This window comes from Orussus abietinus, unplaced genomic scaffold (genome assembly GCF_000612105.2).
Source record: "Orussus abietinus isolate OABI.00-Male unplaced genomic scaffold, Oabi_2.0 scaffold40, whole genome shotgun sequence".
Taxonomy (NCBI): domain Eukaryota; kingdom Metazoa; phylum Arthropoda; class Insecta; order Hymenoptera; family Orussidae; genus Orussus; species Orussus abietinus.
Genome location: NW_019394244.1, coordinates 93,641 through 110,059, shown reverse-complemented (window position 1 = coordinate 110,059; position 16,419 = coordinate 93,641). Strand labels below are relative to the sequence as shown.

The following is a 16,419-nucleotide window of genomic DNA, read 5'->3' as shown; positions in this document are numbered from 1 at the left end:
ATTATCACAACGAGCGCACACCTTATCAATACGGAAATTCGTTGCATTGTTAATATTTCAAATCTTGTTCCTTGTACATATAATCATGAATAATGCGAATAACAAGTAACCTCAAAAGGAACGGCGCGACATTGCGCACGCAGGAGTAAGCATGTACATCCTTCAGTGAATGGGAGAGAGAGAGATACCTTCTCTGTAGCTATGCTGTGGGATAGAGAAGGACAGAGCGACACCTACCTGGTTACAAGTCAGCGGTGAGTACAGAGTTGTAAGGGCGCTGCTGTGCCGATATATTGCGACGTGCACGCCCATAGAAACGGCTACAGACCTTGGACGAATTGGAATCGTCCGGCGACGTGATATAAAGCTGGTTTGGACAAAAATTCCAGCACAGCGCTACTTCCACAGCGGCGGAAATCACCATTAAACTCCTCTTTAGGCAAGGCCGCAATATTTTCGATCCCTACGATTTCAGCTCGCACATCTTCAAAACAGTGTGTGTGATGTCGTTGGTTATCGTAGCTTCCTGTAGCTTCCGCTGCGAAAATACCAATGAATTGCTAGTCTGAGCAAATTATGGCATTACGCTTTATCAGGGCGAAGACGTTACATTGTAGGAATTTGAAGTCCCGAGTTTTCAGCAGCTGTTCTAACATGAAGGTAATCATTTAAGGTATTTTTCACCGGGGGATTTCACGCTATTACGGGATAATAATTTCATCCTTCCGGGATCAGGGAAATTCGAGCTGGACGGTTTATTGCACGTTACATTAAGATAACGCGCCAGTGGCACGTTTTCCGAAATGGCGAGTGATAGTGTTATCAGATACTAATATATTCCGATTTTTAATGGAATTGAAGTATCATTGCGAGTTATCTGTTTTCATAGCTTTGACTAAACATTTTTCTGTTATTCCTGGCATTATTATATTCTGTATTTTCATTACGTACATGGGTTTCGTTACTACAGAAGGGATTGGTGCTCGGTGTCTACGAGACGGAAGGTAACGATAGCGTTACACTTACACCCACTGCGGCCAAATATAACGATCTCATTAATGGAAGACTGCTGAAAAATATTTGCCTGTAAGTGAAATATGGTTTTTATTACATCGTTATACTTTTATCACTCTAGATTATACAGATATTAGTTCGATAATGTTATCTCGTACCGATAGAAAATTCGCCATTGCTACTCGATGTCTAATGTTCGGTTCATTGGTTAAATCCGTTCTTGTTTGAGTATTGGAGGTTAGATAGCTGCAATTTATGGTTCAAATATATTCTTTTAGGTGCTCTTAGTGCTTGTACTTATATGTGGAAATTTATACTTGCGTCTCTTAAGAGATATGTGGGCTTACGTAGAGACCAAAGGGGTTAGGAATATTTAGACGCATGAACAAGACATATTTTTACGGATGTTTCTCTTTTTTACTAATACCGATCTCATGGATTCTTATTTCTTTTCACAACGCATAGCAAAACCCGATACAACATGTTTCTAAATATTTTATTCACCTTTCCAGCCTGAAACAATTGTTATAATGCTGCCTGAGCTTTACCCGATATTTTCCATCGTTTTCCATTTGCCATCTAATACAGTGATTTCTTTTACGCTACCTTTTGTTACATTCGAGAAATTTCAAAAGCTATTCCTACCCGCACTTTCTGAGCTCACTGGCATTATTTTGATTGTTTCAGGAGAGGCTAGGACAAGAATTGTAATATGCGTTTACAATGTAATAACCATGGACTCGCTGCACCAGAAGAATTGAAAAGATTATTGCGTACAGGATAGTTGGTATTACGCGTCTCGTACCCTGGCATCTTACCAGCAATTTATGTTCAACTGTGATTACGGTGTAAAGTATATGTGAAACGAGAAAGTTAATGGCAAAGCAAAGACGTAAAAATATCGTGTATTAAAGTGGAAAGAGTCGTCGAGAGATGTCGAGTGTCAGTGGCGGGACAATTGGGAATGGAAATGGGGCAGGGAGTAGCGGAGAGACTTCTGATTATGGAACCAGACCTCCGAAGCGGAATTTACAGTCGACATATGTATTCCATGGGATAGGTGGATCAGTCGAGGATAAAAACAATGATTATTTATGCCCCATTTGCTTCGAAGTTATCGACGAAGCTCACATAACCCGCTGCGGTCATACCTTCTGTTTCCGATGCATAGTGAAATCCCTGGAGGTAAATGGACGGTGTCCGAAATGTAGCAGCAATTTAGGACAGCAGGACATATTTCCCAATTTTTTATTGAACGATTTAGTCTCCAAATACAAGACTCGGGTTAAAGGGATTTCGGAGTTAGGATGTGTCCACACAGGAGACGGAAGAAACAGAAGTAACTTCGGAGCGGAGTTGCCTGTGCCTCCATGCGATGGCTTAAGAGACTTTGTGGCAGCGGAGAGTGCAAACTTGACATTACCAGATGTCAACGTGATGTTGGAAGTTTTAACGCAGAGGAAGCATCTGCTGGAAGCGGAATCTTGTGCAGCGCAGAACAAGTTACTCCATGAATTTCTGAAACACCTGCTGCAGCAAAAGGAAGAGCAAAGGCTACAGCTGCAGAAGGAGGTCGCTCTGATTAAACGAGACATGGAAGAGGTGGAGAGCATCCTGAGAGACGTTCAGAGCAAATGCCCGAAGGTAGAAGATTTGAAACGCTCCAGCAAGAACGATACAGCTCAAGTTTGTGCCATTAGGAAGGAAATGATGGACTTGATAGACATAATAGACTCAAATATGGTGAAGCCTAACGAGCCAAATATGACAGGTCAGATCGAAGGTATTAATAGCACTGGCATCGGTCAGAAACTCAGCGATCGGCCTGTGGGTTCCACCTTGGCGGTTCGCAGGAAAAGGATGCATGCTCATTTCGATGATTTCGTTCAATGTTATTTCGACTCCAGAGCTAAGGAACTGTTATTCGGACAGCACAAAACCCAATCGCAGCCTGAGATCGAGCATGGCACCAATTCGGGCCTCGACATCTTCAGGGAGAACCTCGTCAAGTTCTCGAGGTACAATTCCCTACGACCTTTGGCCACTTTCAACTACACCTCCGATATATTTATCAATTCTACCATAGTCTCGAGTATAGAGTTCGATAAGGACAACGAGTTCTTCGCAATAGCTGGGGTAACAAAGCGCATCAAGGTGTTCGATTATGGTGCAGTGATACGTGATACCGTTGATATCCATTATCCCTGCGTGGAGATGGTCTCCAGCTCAAAGATATCCTGCGTCTCTTGGAACTCTTATCATAAAGGCATGCTGGCTTCGTCGGACTACGAGGGCACCGTGGCAGTTTGGGATGCTGGGATGGGAAGGGAGATCAAAGCATTCCAAGAACACGAGAAGAGATGCTGGTCGGTGGATTTCAATGATGTCGACACTCGACTCATTGCATCTGGCTCCGATGACGCCCGAGTGAAACTTTGGTCTCTCAACGTAGACCATTCGGTTGCCTCGATAGAGGCTAAGGCTAACGTGTGCGGTGTTAAGTTCAACCCCAGGAGTTCTTGTCACCTAGCATTCGGATCGGCAGACCATTGTGTCCATTACTATGACCTTCGCAACATGAAGGAAGCCTTGTGTATCTTCAAGGGACACCGTAAGGCCGTCTCTTATGTGAAGTTTATTAACAAGGAGGAAATAGTGTCGGCCAGCACGGACTCGCAATTGAAAATGTGGAATATTAATAATCCTCATTGCTTGAGGTCCTTTGTCGGACACGTCAACGAGAAGAATTTTGTGGGCCTCGCTACGGATGGGGATTATGTTGCCTGTGGATCGGAGAACAATGCACTGTATGTCTATTACAAGGGACTGACCAAGCAGCTCTTCTCATATAAATTCGATGCTGTTAGAAGTGTCCTTGAGCTGCAGGAAAGAAGAGAGGAAGATCTCAATGAATTCGTCTCCGCGGTCTGCTGGAGACAAATGTCCAACGTAGTCGTTGCAGCCAATTCTCAGGGCATCGTCAAGATCTTGGAATTAGTTTGAGAATGGATGCATCATGCTTCGGTCTTGCACGATGGATTTGGCACATCGCAGGCTTCTGTATTTTTTAAAAAGCCTGCGGTATATTGACATCCATGACTCTCCTACGAGAATTCCAGTGTCCCATTATTGGAGAATGGTCACGTTGTTTGTGATCAACTGCAACTTGTTGAAGTCTTAATATTCTTTGTGTGCATCGCAGAGAAATCTTGAAGGAAGAGGGTTATTGCTCGATGTTCCTCCAGGTTTTTTTTGGATATCGGAGCAATGGCGACACCATAAAATCGTGCTTTCTGGGGTTGTTTCTAGAATCAGTGTGGTAATATTAAATTGCCGCGACCTGGTAGCATCCATATTGTGTTCTATTCGTCAACGATGTACAGTGGAGTTGTTTGGTGCACAGCGAAGATAATGGAGACTCGATGGAGGGCCATGCCGGAAGGCAGTCCTGGGAGGGAAGAGGCTTTGCACCCCAGGACATGCTTAATTAATCCGGAGACTGATCTAGACGTTTGCTTTAGTGAATTCGATTAATGCACAAAGTCATTACCGAACTAAGTCAGGTATTTGTTGGGGGGGATCGAATGATTTGTCGTCTTTATTTTGTATATCCAATTGTTCGATTAAACGTGGTGATTAGATTAATTATAATTGCTCTACAACTCGTTACCAACGATGCGTTCGGTGTGTATACTGATTTGTCAGGGAGAGGAAAAGGGAAAAAAGTATCCGGAGGGCCTTTCATTACCGTGCCAGACATTTTCAATGTGTATATATTATGTAGGATTTAAATAGTTTAGGAGTATTTTGCGATCAACGAGGTGACAAAGCTAGTAGCGGGTACGTCTTGCGATCGGAAGGGGGATCTATGTTACATTAAGGGGGTGCGAAAGTGCCGTCGAAGAGGATTTGTTTATGAAACTTTTCTCTGAACTGGGTGCACCGAATCGAGTTAAACTGTACAACGTGAATATGGAGATCCTAAGGAAGATTCTGACGCCCATGAAATTTCATTTTTTGTACCAAAAAAGATATATATTTTTTTTTTTCGGAGAATGAATTTTTACGGACAGCACGTTCTTCCTTAGAGCCTCCATAATCACGTGTTAAAGTTTTAGACAATTTGGAGAAAAATTTTATAAATATCTTGACTTTTTGGTGTGTATATATCACACTTTCATATCACCTTAAGCCGCATCTAACTTTCCGATCTCTAGTTATAAATCTATTTCCTGCGGTTGGAACATTAGTGTACGCTCCGGTTGTGCACTGGGAGACATCAATGCCCTCCCATCCTGCACAGGCGATGTCGTATCTGCAGGGGAGGCATTCATGTCTACATTGTACATTGGGAGACTTCAATGCCCTCCCATCCTGCACAGGCGATGTCGTATCTGCAGGGGAGGCATTCATGTCCGCCATTGTACCTAGTTGCTTCGATGTACCGAGCCAGTAGTAGAAAAAAAAGAAAAGGAAAGGAAAGAAAAAAAATAACTAGGCGATGTGAGAGTTCTATTTCTTTCGTGCCAATGTCGAGGGTGCGACATAATCGTGTTTTATTGTTTTCTTTATTTGTTTAAATGCTTCGGTAGGGCCATGTTAATGTATATAGTTTTCCCACTATGTTAGACACGGAAGAAGTACCTTATTAATGTTGGTTGTAAACGTGCGTTTAGCGTCTTGATAAACAGTTGACTGTTATCTATTTTTTTTTCCTTTTTTTTTCGAGACTCTAAACGTTAATTAACTTACCCTGAATGTAAATTTCACACGGTCGGACGATTAGCGGCAAAATCGGATCGAGTGTGTATATGGGCCCGCGATAAATGCCGATTTAATGAGATATGTAAGAGATAGTATATTTTAAGAGGATATTTTAATGACGTAAAGAAGCATCCTGTAACACAAGCGATCGATGTCCAGAAAAGCCTAGATTATGTCGCAAATAATAAATATATACGACTTGATGTTTGACCGTGCATCGGAAAGTCTTGTCCCTGCCTCGATCTGCTGTCGCTTGATTTTCTATTTATTTTATAACGAAGCTTAAGATTGTCAATAAGAATCCACGAATCCTGAATCAGCCATCCATTAATTCAGAATCCTGAATTAATCAATTAATGTTTAAACGATTATCCCTAGAGCCGGGCCAAAGATTAACAAAGCAGATACACGGATTTTCTGGGGGTTGGACGATGCCGATTATGCCGCCGTTGCTGTCGTCGGGCTGGGGAAGCACAACCTGGGCGTCAACGACCTGGAGGAAGTCCACGAGGGGAAGGAAAACATTCGCACCGCTGCGGCAGGTAATATGGAAATTTATTTATTCGAGCCATTTTTTTATTTCCCTATTAATGGTTTATTTATCATTCATTCCGAATTTTCTAGCCGGGTGCCGAGCCCTGGACAGCGTGGAAATCAAGAAGATCGACCTGGAGCCCCTGGGGGATGCCGAAGCCGCAGCAGAGGGCGCAGGACTTGGATTGTGGTTCTTTCAGGAGTTCAAGCGAAAGGAGAAACAAAAGGTCCTGCCCGAAGTTTCGCTCTACGGAGACATCGGCGAGTGAGTATGGATGTGGACAGAGTTGGGTAATTCCCCATTTTTCAAGGTTTTTCAAGTATATTAAAAAAATAATTCAGAAGCCTTCATAGAAGCCCAGAAGGATACGGACCTTCGATGCTGGACGAATGGTACGTTAGCCAACCGATGGCGGTGCTGTAATCATCTCTCCGTCTCTCTTAATCTTATGGCGATCTGCGGTTCTATGGGACTTCTGGATTTTTTTATTATACTTACCCAACCCTGGATGTAGATGATGTAATGGAAAAATATATGGAGGGGTATTTCAGGGAGCTAATTGTTAATTTTTTTTTACAGGCAACAGTGGAAGATTGGGATGATCAAGGCGGAGGCGCAGAACTGGGCTCGCAAGCTCGCCGACACTCCTGCTAATCTGATGACTCCCACGATATTTTCGGAGCAGGTTTCTTCCGTCTTGAGCGCCCTCGGGGTCCAAGTACAGGTGCACGATAAGGCCTGGGCAGAGCAAAAAGGTATGGGCTCCTTCTTGAGCGTGGCACGTGGAAGCTGCGAGCCGCCCAAATTTCTGGAAATCGCGTACAAAGGTGCCCAGGAACCTACCCAGCAACCCGTCGCCCTTGTAGGAAAGGGCGTCACCTTCGACTCAGGTGGCATCAGCATCAAGGTGAGACTCTGGGCTTTAAGAAGAGTATGGTCCTTCCTCATATCTCACTTTTAGCGTTATGGTGAAGTGAAACACGTCGAGGAACTTGATCGACGTCGATAAAGATTTTTTTTAATACCTATGTTGTCGACGTTGGTGGAATTATATTGGGTATTGTACCAAATGGCATACTCCACCTGTCGTTTTCCTACAATAATTATAAACAAATCCAAGTATATAATACGACGTATAAAGAACGTATAAAATTCTGATGTTTATGAAACAGCCGTCCGCCCAAATGGACGAGATGCGCGCCGACATGGGAGGAGCGGCTGCCGTCGTGGCGTCCATTAAAGCGGCAGCTGAGTTGCAGCTAAAAGTGAACATCGTCGGGCTAATCCCTCTCACCGAGAACCTACCTTCTGGGAGTGCGACCAAACCAGGCGACCTGGTGGTCGCGATGAACGGGAAGACGATAATCGTCGACAACACGGACGCCGAAGGCCGGCTCATCCTCGCCGACGCCCTCTGTTACGCCCAGGAGTTCAATCCGAAGTATGAACTTCTTGATTTGACTTTAAGAAGTATATTATTAAATTTATATTATTAAGAATAATAATTAGATATACATAGGCTGACTCTTTCATATCCTCTTATCGTTAACTATCCCGCAGATTCACGATGGACCTTGCCACCCTGACCGGCGCCATGAGGATCGCCCTCGGAGGAGCTGCCACCGGGGTGTTCACCAACTGCGCGCCTCTATACGAGAACCTGAGAACTGCCGGAACACTCACCGGAGACCGGGTCTGGCGGTTCCCATTGTGGCAGTACTACAACGATAAGATGACAAGTACCAATTACCCAATTATTTAAGATGAAGTGAAACACGATCCCTTTAAACAATAGGACCCTAGTGCTAGTAGGAAGGGCCCTGACAATTGTCATTCGCTATTCCAGAGTCAGTTAAAGCCGCGGACTTGAACAACGTCTCCAAGTGCAAGACCGGCGGGGCCTGTTCGGCAGCTGGCTTCCTCCGGGAGTTCGTCGGGGAGGACGCGCCCTGGATGCACCTAGACATAGCCGGGGTGATGGGCCCGACTAACGACGACATTCCTTACATGTCCCCGGGGATGACGGGACGTCCCACCCGCACCATCGTCCAGTTCTTGCAGCAGCTCTCCTAATCGTCTCGTTACCTCTGTATATTCCACTCGGTGCTGGGGGAGCGCACCCTCCTGGGGAACACGAATACCCACCCGGCCCTCCTCGTATAAATACGCCTATAAATATATACATATGCCTACGCAAACTCATAGATATGGCGCGGGGGTTCTACTTCTTTATTGAGAGATCGCGAATCCGTTCCGTTTTGGCCGTAAGGATACAATCGAACCCTTCACGGGGATAATAGGACGTTAAGGTGATATGAAAGGGCCACGAACTACTTCGATGTTTTGCGTCTAAGCACGGCCAGGGTGTTTATAATCACTAATTGATCCAGTTTAATGAAAACCCGTTGTTCTTTCGTGTAGCGCCCCCATTATTAATAACCCTGAACTATAAGCTGTCCCGCTGTCTTTTTTTTTCTTCTTTTTCGTTGGCAACACTACCGCGCAGATAGCGGGAAATTCAAACCTTGCGTGAACTTTGGGACTCCCTTTATTTATGGCACTTTCGTATCCCCTTAAAGAATCGCTGCAACTCTTTGTTCGGTATCTTTTCACATTTTGTACAGACAGTCCCCACTTGCTGGACCTCCCACGTTTATTCCTCCGTTAGCCTGGAATTAATATTAAATTAATAATCGAGCACTGTACGGCGGTTCGCGGCTCGAGAATGGCCGATATGTAATAAAAACAGTCTTAGGAGTCTGATCGGGAGATTATAATAAAAGCAACCAATTGTTTTTCCACACTAGTTTATTCGCTCGTTATCAATCGTATCGTGTTATCGCACGTAATTGTATCGGACTTATGTTACGAGGATTACCGAGTAACCGAGGGAAAGTAATTTAACGTCTATTAGGAGGTACGCTTAAGGAAATACGCAATTATGTATGTACATGGGAATGATAAGAACTATCGGTCGCATTATTATGTACATGAATTTACGGGCTGGCGGCTTTTAAAGGCACCGGCCCGGGTAATTAATAATCGCCGGGTTTCTCGACAATGTTGCGACCTGATTGCGAGTTGGACATAAATGCCTCCCCTGCAGATACGACATCGCCTGTGCAGGATGTCTCCCAGTGTACACAGTGAGACATCAATGCCCTCCCATCCTGCACAGGCGATGCCGTATCTGCAGGGGAGGCATTTATGTCCGCCATTGTACACTGGGAGACATCAATGCCCTCCCATCCTGCACAGGCGATGCCGTATCTGCAGGGAGGCCTTCATCTCCGCCAGGGTACCCTGGATGGATACAGACGATATCCGTACGGCGGAGCGTCGAGAAGGGGAGAAAGAAGGGACGGGAGGAGGGAGGTAAAAAAAGAGATGAGCAAGAGATGAGCAAGAGTACCGCCAGGTGTCTCAGGTGCAGGACGGGGGAGGTTGCTGCTGCTGGGAGGGAAGGGGCGCCGCGACGGCGGCCGCGTAGGACGAGGGGTCCGAGGGGTCGTGGAGGGGCGGTGGGGGCGGCAAGCTGCCCCCGCCGCCTCGACCTCGACCTCGACCTCTCCCGCGACCTCGTCCCCGCCCCCTCCCCCTTCCGCGTCAACTCCGCCTCTCCGGCATCCCTATGTTGCTCGTCGTCTTCTCCAGGTAGGCCAGGGGGCCCTGGAGCGCCCCGCTCCCGACGCCGACGCCCACGACGCCCCCCACGCCGACGCCGACGCCGCCCACCGGGAAGCCGGCCGCTCGGGACCCCCCGACGCCGCCCTGGCTCATGAACATCCCCTGCTGGCCCACCGAGACGCCGACGCCGACACCCTGCATACCCGCCGGCGAGGGTGCTCCGCCGCCCTGCTGGACCTGCAACGTCGAACGCAGTTTTTGCAGTAGTTTACACCCCTCCGGATTTCATATTTTGCCTTTCATGAGAGAGAGAACAGGAGCGCGCGTTAAGGGGATGTGAAAGTGGCGTCAAGGAGTTCGTGAAACTTTTATACGAAATGAGCGTACCGAATCGAGTCTAACTTTAACTTTAACTTCAAATTTGTTAGAAAAAAAAAAAAAAAATGATACTTCATGAGGGTCAGGACCTTCCTTATAGTCTCCATGTTCACGTTGTCAAGTTTGAGAGGATTCGGTACATCAAGTTAAAAGAAAAACGGGCACGGAGGTGCTTGTGAAAAGGCGGACGACAGAAGAGAGAAGACAGAGAGAGACCCTCGGAAAATGGAAACTATAAAGCCTTAGGAGAGGCGAGGACGATCCAGGTAGAGGCGTGGTAAATGAAAGAAAGCACAACGTTTCACCGTTAACAGAGTTTTATTCTAGAGACGTCTACTCGCACGTGGCGGCGACATAAAGTGGGGAGACGTACATATAAAGCTCGCGAGTGGCTGCAAGAGTTCATGTCGCGGTTTAATCCTTAAATTCAAAACGCGTCTCGAGCGCGGGAAAGAACGATGGCGTCAGTCGTTGCGAGGAAGTATCTAAGGGAGGCCCTTAAGAGAATATGAAAGAGTCAGCCTATGTATATGAGAGGTCAAATCGTTGGGGAAAGTATTCCCCGAATTGGGGGTGCCAATTAGTAGAAATCGAATATCACAGGGTCAGATGGGAAAATGTGGGAAATACTTTCATCAACGATTGCGAGAGAACGCTGGCTCGTCCTGTGGGTAACGCATGTTTCGGAAGAAAAATTTAGTTGCAGCTAAACGTCACAGATGGCGACGTCGGATCGTCAGAATATAAAGAGTCATGAATTCATGGGATTTCGGCAGTTTTACCTCGATCTTTTTATCATTACTTCACCGAAATGACCGTAAAAGACTTCGACATAAATATAAATGTCGGTAACGGGACGCGCCAGCCTATGTTACCACTTGAGTATTCAAAACGGCATTCCCCCAAAGAGGGTATAAATGAATTTCACTTTATCGACGTCGATTAAATATCTTAGCGCCTTTCGTATCCTCTTAAGCCGGCGAAATTAAATCTCCTACGGGCTATGTCACCATTGTCTCCGATATATCTCCATACCTTCCTCTCCCTTTTTTTGGCTACACATTTGTACGCAATTCCACGTCAACTCGTGTTTGGCACCGTTTGTATCCGTATCTACGATTTAGTCTTAACAGTCCACCCGATAGTTCTCTCTTCGAACAAAGAATAAGCGTCTACCTTCGAAACGGTTCGGCACAACTCATTATTTTCCTTTCTTTCTCCATTATTTGGCAAAACAATAAGAGCACTTTCTCCTCCGTCTCTTGTATGCGTTAGGACTTTTATAAGGCACTGATTCGATGCAGCCCGATGGCGTTCGTTGCTGCTTGTACGACTTGGTTCAAACTATTCTTAGCTTCGAAGTATCTCCTCTACCTTTCGGAAGGATTCTCTCAGTTTACTCTCTACGAGCCTGAACGCATAACAAGTATTTCAACTGTTAGGATACACTTAACGACTATTCTTTGTATACGTTCATGTCCACTAGGCTTAAAGGATATTAATTAAAGCACGGTATGGGCACTTTGATAAACGATGCATTAATAAACAATAACACGATATAGAAAAAACGACGTTAATATCACGGAAAAGAATCTATGGATAATTTAACATCTATGTACAAGGCTACGGTGCCGTTCAGAAGTAATGCTTACATTAATACGGTCACTAACGAGTAAGTCTTGAAAGCGTGGCCGATATTCATCGTCACTCGTGGCAGGTTGATATAATAGTTCGTTATCTCTGGCATGAGAGTCCGTTTGTAAGCATGTGTCTGAACTTTGGTGATAACGGAGCTACTTAAATACCTGTTGTTGGTGTAGCTGCTGCTGTTGCATTTGATGTTGCTGTATCTGTTGCAACTGCTGCTGCTGCTGTTGCAGCTGTTGCTGGTGCTGCAAGAGTTGCTGCTGCTGTTGCTGCTGCAAGGCCGATCCGCTGCCGTTCCCTCCCTGCTGGCCCTGTCCCCCTTGACCGTTCGGGAGACCTGATCGAGAAAGAGATCGTGTCAGATCGTCTCCGAGATTAAAATAGGTATAAACAGATCGAAACACCACGAGTAGAAAATTTACTCACCGTTCGGAGCAGGACCTTGTGCGGGGGACTTCGCCCAGCCTTGTAAATCGGCCAGCAGGTTCTGCCACACTGCTATCTTGTCGTAATGCCTTTTTATGAGATCTTCCTTGCGTACCAATTCCAGTTTCAAATCATTTATGTCCTCTTTGACGACCAACTCAGGTTTCAATGCCGATAGTAGAAATCGCTTTTGGAGAAAGAACGCTTCCATCTGACGCGCCAAGTCTATGAACCTCAGGGTAACTTGTTCCACTTCGGCCCGGGCTTCGTCTTTGTCCACGGCTAATCCTCCACACGTTCCGATGCCGTTACTGCTCAAGCTCTCATCCTTAGTTAGGATATTCAGGCAATGCTATTAATTATTAATTATAATTAGTGTACAGTTCTGACATCGTTTATCCTGTATTATTAGAAGTTAGGGCTAGAATTTACCTGAAACGCTTCTTCGAACTCGTCCACTATGTTCCCGTTACCGTTAGTAGGAGTAGCCATTACATACGCTAGGCTGATAAATATAAAATGTATTTACAGATTTAATCTAAGGACTACTAAACGCTAATCTTTAACCTCTCTTTTTTCGTAGGAACGATGCCAAATTAACTGGCGTTGCTTCGATAATGTAGTTCGAGATAGGAAACCGGGTTGTGGAAAGTACTCATGGGGCAGTGATAACCTAAATCCTGTTTTTACACGGCTCTTAAAAACGGCACAGGGGGTCTATTACGTAAAGCAAATTGAGCGAAAATGTGAAAAATGAGTAACTGACGGTATTACGGAACGTTTTTCGTGGTGAAAATGCGAAACCATTCATATAGCGAATAAGTAATTCGGCGAATAAACCCACGTGAGATGAAAGTGCGAGAAGTAAGCGCGTTCGTACAAAATACGTAATAAACGCCCAGAGTACATAACCTAAACCCGGTGGAATGTGTAAACTGTATTATCCATAGCGATGCTTGAATTTCCCAACGTTGGCATATTTGACGTGTGAGAACCTGAGCGACGACTCTTCGTATAATTTAAATATGTTGCGATTAATAATTGCAATTACAATTTTATTCTCCGGAATAATCGCATCTCCCCTGGAAACGGTAACAGACGATGATCTTATGAATCTCATACAAAATGAAAAATATGTGGTCGTGTTGTTTAGTAAGTTCTTTTCAATTTTTTTAATGCTTGCGGGCAGATATTTAGAAATTTACGATCGCTGTATTTACAGCAAAAGAGAATTGCGAGCAGTGCGATAATTATGAGAATGAGATGATTCACTTGCGAGAAGATCTAGTCGATTCCATAAATGCTTATGTCGTTAAAGCTGTGAGTAGTCAGTTGCTCCGACTTTACACCATAAGCCAAGAACCGGCGTTGGTATTTTTCAGGCATGGAATTCCGCTTCTATACGACGGTACGGAAATTACTATAATCGGTTTTTCAGTGGAAAGCTGATGTTAATTATATATCAATTTATTATTCTAGGACGTCTAAACGATGAAGATATATTAACCATGTTCACTGAGAATAAAGAACCGTTGGTAAAAGAACTAACGGATGAGACGTTCGAACATTTAACCCAAGCAAGTAGCGGAGCAACTACCGGGGATTGGTTTGTGCTGTTGTGAGTTGGATTTAGCGCTGTTTAATGTACAATAATTATATTTCAATTTATTCATGGCGAGAATGCTCACTTCGACATGTCTTAATACTCGTAGTTATACCCCGAGCTGCATAGAATGTCAGCGACTCGGAGCTAGATGGGAAGCAGTGGGTGCAAAGTTAAAACAGAGAGTGAACGTAGCTCGTGTGAATAAATATACAACGGGAGCATCTACAGCTAGGAGATTCAATGTCGTCGACGTACCAGAATTTATATTGTAAGGTTTATACTTATCTATAGTGTTTCATCGTTCCTATATTAATACTTACTCCTCTCGCAGATTCAAACAGGGAAAAATGTATCGCTACCAAATTCCAAAGTATGACGTGAGCTCATTTGTGTCATTTGCTAGGGATTGGTATAAAAATGCTCGCAGCGAGAGAGTTCCCGTGCCTCAAAGTCCTTTGTAAGTATTTTTACAAGCAATTAGAATTTTTCCTTTTTCCCATTAATAACATTACTTTATTAGTACCTTTCGTCACAAAGACAGATCTTGACTTCCAACACCCGGTAATGCATTAGAATATTTACATCATATAAGGTTAGAAAATGGAAAGTAAATTTAGTGCCTTATTCCTTCCTTTATGTTTTCTTATGCTTTAATGTAAAACTAGATTTCAACTCTTTAACGTAGATGACAATCGTTGAATCCTGAATAAACTCTGGAACGCATCGGAATTAACTGGAAATATTTTCTGTAATTTCTTCCAGCGATGACTTTACGCAGATAATAGCGAACTTCCTTCGTGATAACCCTTGGGTAATGAAACTTGGTAGTATCACAATTGGCGTGTTCGTTATCGTTTCGGTTGCATCTAAATTAAGACGCAAATCTGAGCCATCACAGCAGAAGAAAGAAAAATAAAGGTACATTTCTTTTCCAAAAAATCCATGTATATATTTTATCGGCAGTAAGAGTGGGATTTTCCGTGCGTAAATTGTGCCACGATTGGGATTGAATCGAGAATTACACACTATCGGGGAAACGTATTGTTAATAAATACTCCTTGTACAAATATATATTTCCTTTTTTATCGATCGGTGAAAGGACTTTAAGTAGATTTTTAAAAAGCGTACAATAAACTCTGGCTGTGTAGTTTGAAGAATGTAGTTGTAAATTGTAGTCACTCCTACAAGGAATGTTGGACATTCGGCACACTTGCAAATCAACGACTCGGTGTAACACACTTGCGGTACTTCGTACGGTGAGTGAAGAAGTGCCAGACATAATTCTTAAGAGCTCTGCGTGACAATTAAATATACATTCCTGACTTAGATATAACTCTTTCGTTATGATAGATATTTTTCTTCGGCGTCAGTTAACATATCGCAAAGGAGACAAAAGTTAGACTTTACGACTGACACTTTTTATCGAGTCATATCTGTATTAAATATTGTCCACGGATACATTTATCCTAAACACAGTGGTAGGGTTGGCTAAGGCCATCCGGATGCTGTTTTCAAATTTTTCTTGTATCGACGAGAACTCCATCATGTTACTGGGCTTGGATTCTATCCAAAAGCCATCGAATTCATAAAACAGGTAACAGTAAAACTGATGAAAGGCACGAATTGTTGGTAGAGTCTTGCAAGAATTATAAATATGTACCTTCGCTGTTCCATCTCGCAATAAACGTAAAGCCATACTAGTGAGGTTTATTCCTACTATTGCAAAGGCGTAGCCATACCGAGGATGAGTGGAATGCAGTAAAACATGAGTGGCGGCACTATGATACTCTTGCGCAAAGTAAACAAGATTCTCTAGTCCTAGAATGCCCATGCCACGAAAATCAGTTTTAGGATCGTCACCTTGGAATCCAATGTCCTGCCACTGTTTAGTCACTCGAGCATCAAGTGGCTCGTGTGGCATTAATAAATTCCACAGTTTCAACAGAAGCAGTTCGTGCTTCGGATCATCTGTATTATACGGAGTTCTTCTAAGCTCCTCACACTCGACACACAGCTGCCGATATCCCCAGATTAATTCCACGCACTTTCCAAAACTCTTGGCGAAGTCTGGGTGAGCTATAGGGTTTATCTTCTTCGTTGTCAGGACAGTTCCGATAGCTTCCTCTAAAATCTTTCGCTCCGATCTATTGTCAATTCCTCGTTGGTCACTAGCATCATCCAGATACATCAACAACGTCTTGATATTCGCATTACGTGAACTTCTAAGCGATCGTTCCACTGCCGTCGTCCTAGGTGCCCCGAACGGTTCTCCATAGCAGATTCTTTGCAGCTCACACATTTGCGTCGTGTGGCGCAAGAACCATTTTATCAGAGGTCTGAAATACCAGTAGATCACCGACCAAATGTATCGGATCATGCTTCCTTCGGCGTCGACCGGATCAGGTCAGAAAATTAATCATTC

At 44.2% G+C, this 16,419-nt stretch overlaps 4 protein-coding genes across 5 annotated transcripts; 2 read left to right on the top strand and 2 right to left on the bottom strand.

Moving 5' to 3' along the window:
• Positions 1-166: 166 nt before the first annotated feature.
• LOC105704366 (cytosol aminopeptidase) lies at positions 167-9,116 on the top strand. 2 transcript variants are annotated; one of them, XM_012433513.1, is made up of 8 exons: positions 197-660; positions 971-1,086; positions 6,157-6,320; positions 6,403-6,577; positions 6,893-7,220; positions 7,486-7,754; positions 7,874-8,052; positions 8,160-9,116. In XM_012433513.1, the coding sequence occupies exons 1-8, from the start codon at positions 577-579 to the stop codon at positions 8,384-8,386; spliced, it is 1,542 nt and encodes a 513-aa protein (XP_012288936.1). In that variant the 5' UTR covers positions 197-576; the 3' UTR covers positions 8,387-9,116. The 2 variants fall into 2 exon arrangements, with proteins under 2 accessions (XP_023288758.1, XP_012288936.1); XM_023432990.1 differs by lacking the exons at positions 6,157-6,320; positions 6,403-6,577; positions 6,893-7,220; ... (1 more) ...; positions 7,874-8,052; positions 8,160-9,116 and adding an exon at positions 1,702-4,722 and having other exon boundaries at positions 167-660.
• Positions 9,117-9,537: 421 nt separating this feature from the next.
• Positions 9,538-13,049, bottom strand: LOC105704364 (mediator of RNA polymerase II transcription subunit 28). The gene is made up of 4 exons (XM_012433511.2): positions 12,824-13,049; positions 12,392-12,743; positions 12,124-12,302; positions 9,538-10,177 (listed from the first exon to the last, which is right to left on the bottom strand). The coding sequence occupies exons 1-4, from the start codon at positions 12,881-12,883 to the stop codon at positions 9,920-9,922; spliced, it is 849 nt and encodes a 282-aa protein (XP_012288934.1). The 5' UTR covers positions 12,884-13,049; the 3' UTR covers positions 9,538-9,919.
• A 262-nt stretch (positions 13,050-13,311) lies between these two features.
• LOC105704412 (thioredoxin domain-containing protein) lies at positions 13,312-15,151 on the top strand. Its single transcript, XM_012433617.2, has 6 exons — positions 13,312-13,543; positions 13,614-13,799; positions 13,871-14,009; positions 14,104-14,265; positions 14,329-14,454; positions 14,760-15,151. The coding sequence occupies exons 1-6, from the start codon at positions 13,417-13,419 to the stop codon at positions 14,911-14,913; spliced, it is 894 nt and encodes a 297-aa protein (XP_012289040.1). The 5' UTR covers positions 13,312-13,416; the 3' UTR covers positions 14,914-15,151.
• LOC105704411 (ELMO domain-containing protein 2) lies at positions 15,055-16,401 on the bottom strand. The gene has a single exon (XM_012433616.2). The coding sequence runs from the start codon at positions 16,372-16,374 to the stop codon at positions 15,436-15,438; it is 939 nt and encodes a 312-aa protein (XP_012289039.1). The 5' UTR covers positions 16,375-16,401; the 3' UTR covers positions 15,055-15,435.
• Between the last annotated feature and the right edge of the window lie 18 nt (positions 16,402-16,419).

Excerpts from the sequence above, each read along its gene's own strand:
- LOC105704366 (XM_023432990.1), top strand. The coding sequence starts at position 1,948 with ATGTCGAGTGTCAGTGGCGGGACAATTGGGAATGGAAATGGGGCAGGG.
- LOC105704364 (XM_012433511.2), bottom strand. The coding sequence starts at position 12,883 with ATGGCTACTCCTACTAACGGTAACGGGAACATAGTGGACGAGTTCGAA. Across the intron at positions 12,744-12,823 it reads AGTTCGAAGAAGCGTTTCAG|CATTGCCTGAATATCCTAAC; the intron begins GTAAATTCTAGC and ends AATAATTAATAG. Across the intron at positions 12,303-12,391 it reads ACAAGGTCCTGCTCCGAACG|GTCTCCCGAACGGTCAAGGG; the intron begins GTGAGTAAATTT and ends TTTCTCGATCAG.
- LOC105704412 (XM_012433617.2), top strand. The coding sequence starts at position 13,417 with ATGTTGCGATTAATAATTGCAATTACAATTTTATTCTCCGGAATAATC. Across the intron at positions 13,544-13,613 it reads ATATGTGGTCGTGTTGTTTA|CAAAAGAGAATTGCGAGCAG; the intron begins GTAAGTTCTTTT and ends CTGTATTTACAG. Across the intron at positions 13,800-13,870 it reads AATTCCGCTTCTATACGACG|GACGTCTAAACGATGAAGAT; the intron begins GTACGGAAATTA and ends TTATTATTCTAG.
- LOC105704411 (XM_012433616.2), bottom strand. The coding sequence starts at position 16,374 with ATGATCCGATACATTTGGTCGGTGATCTACTGGTATTTCAGACCTCTG.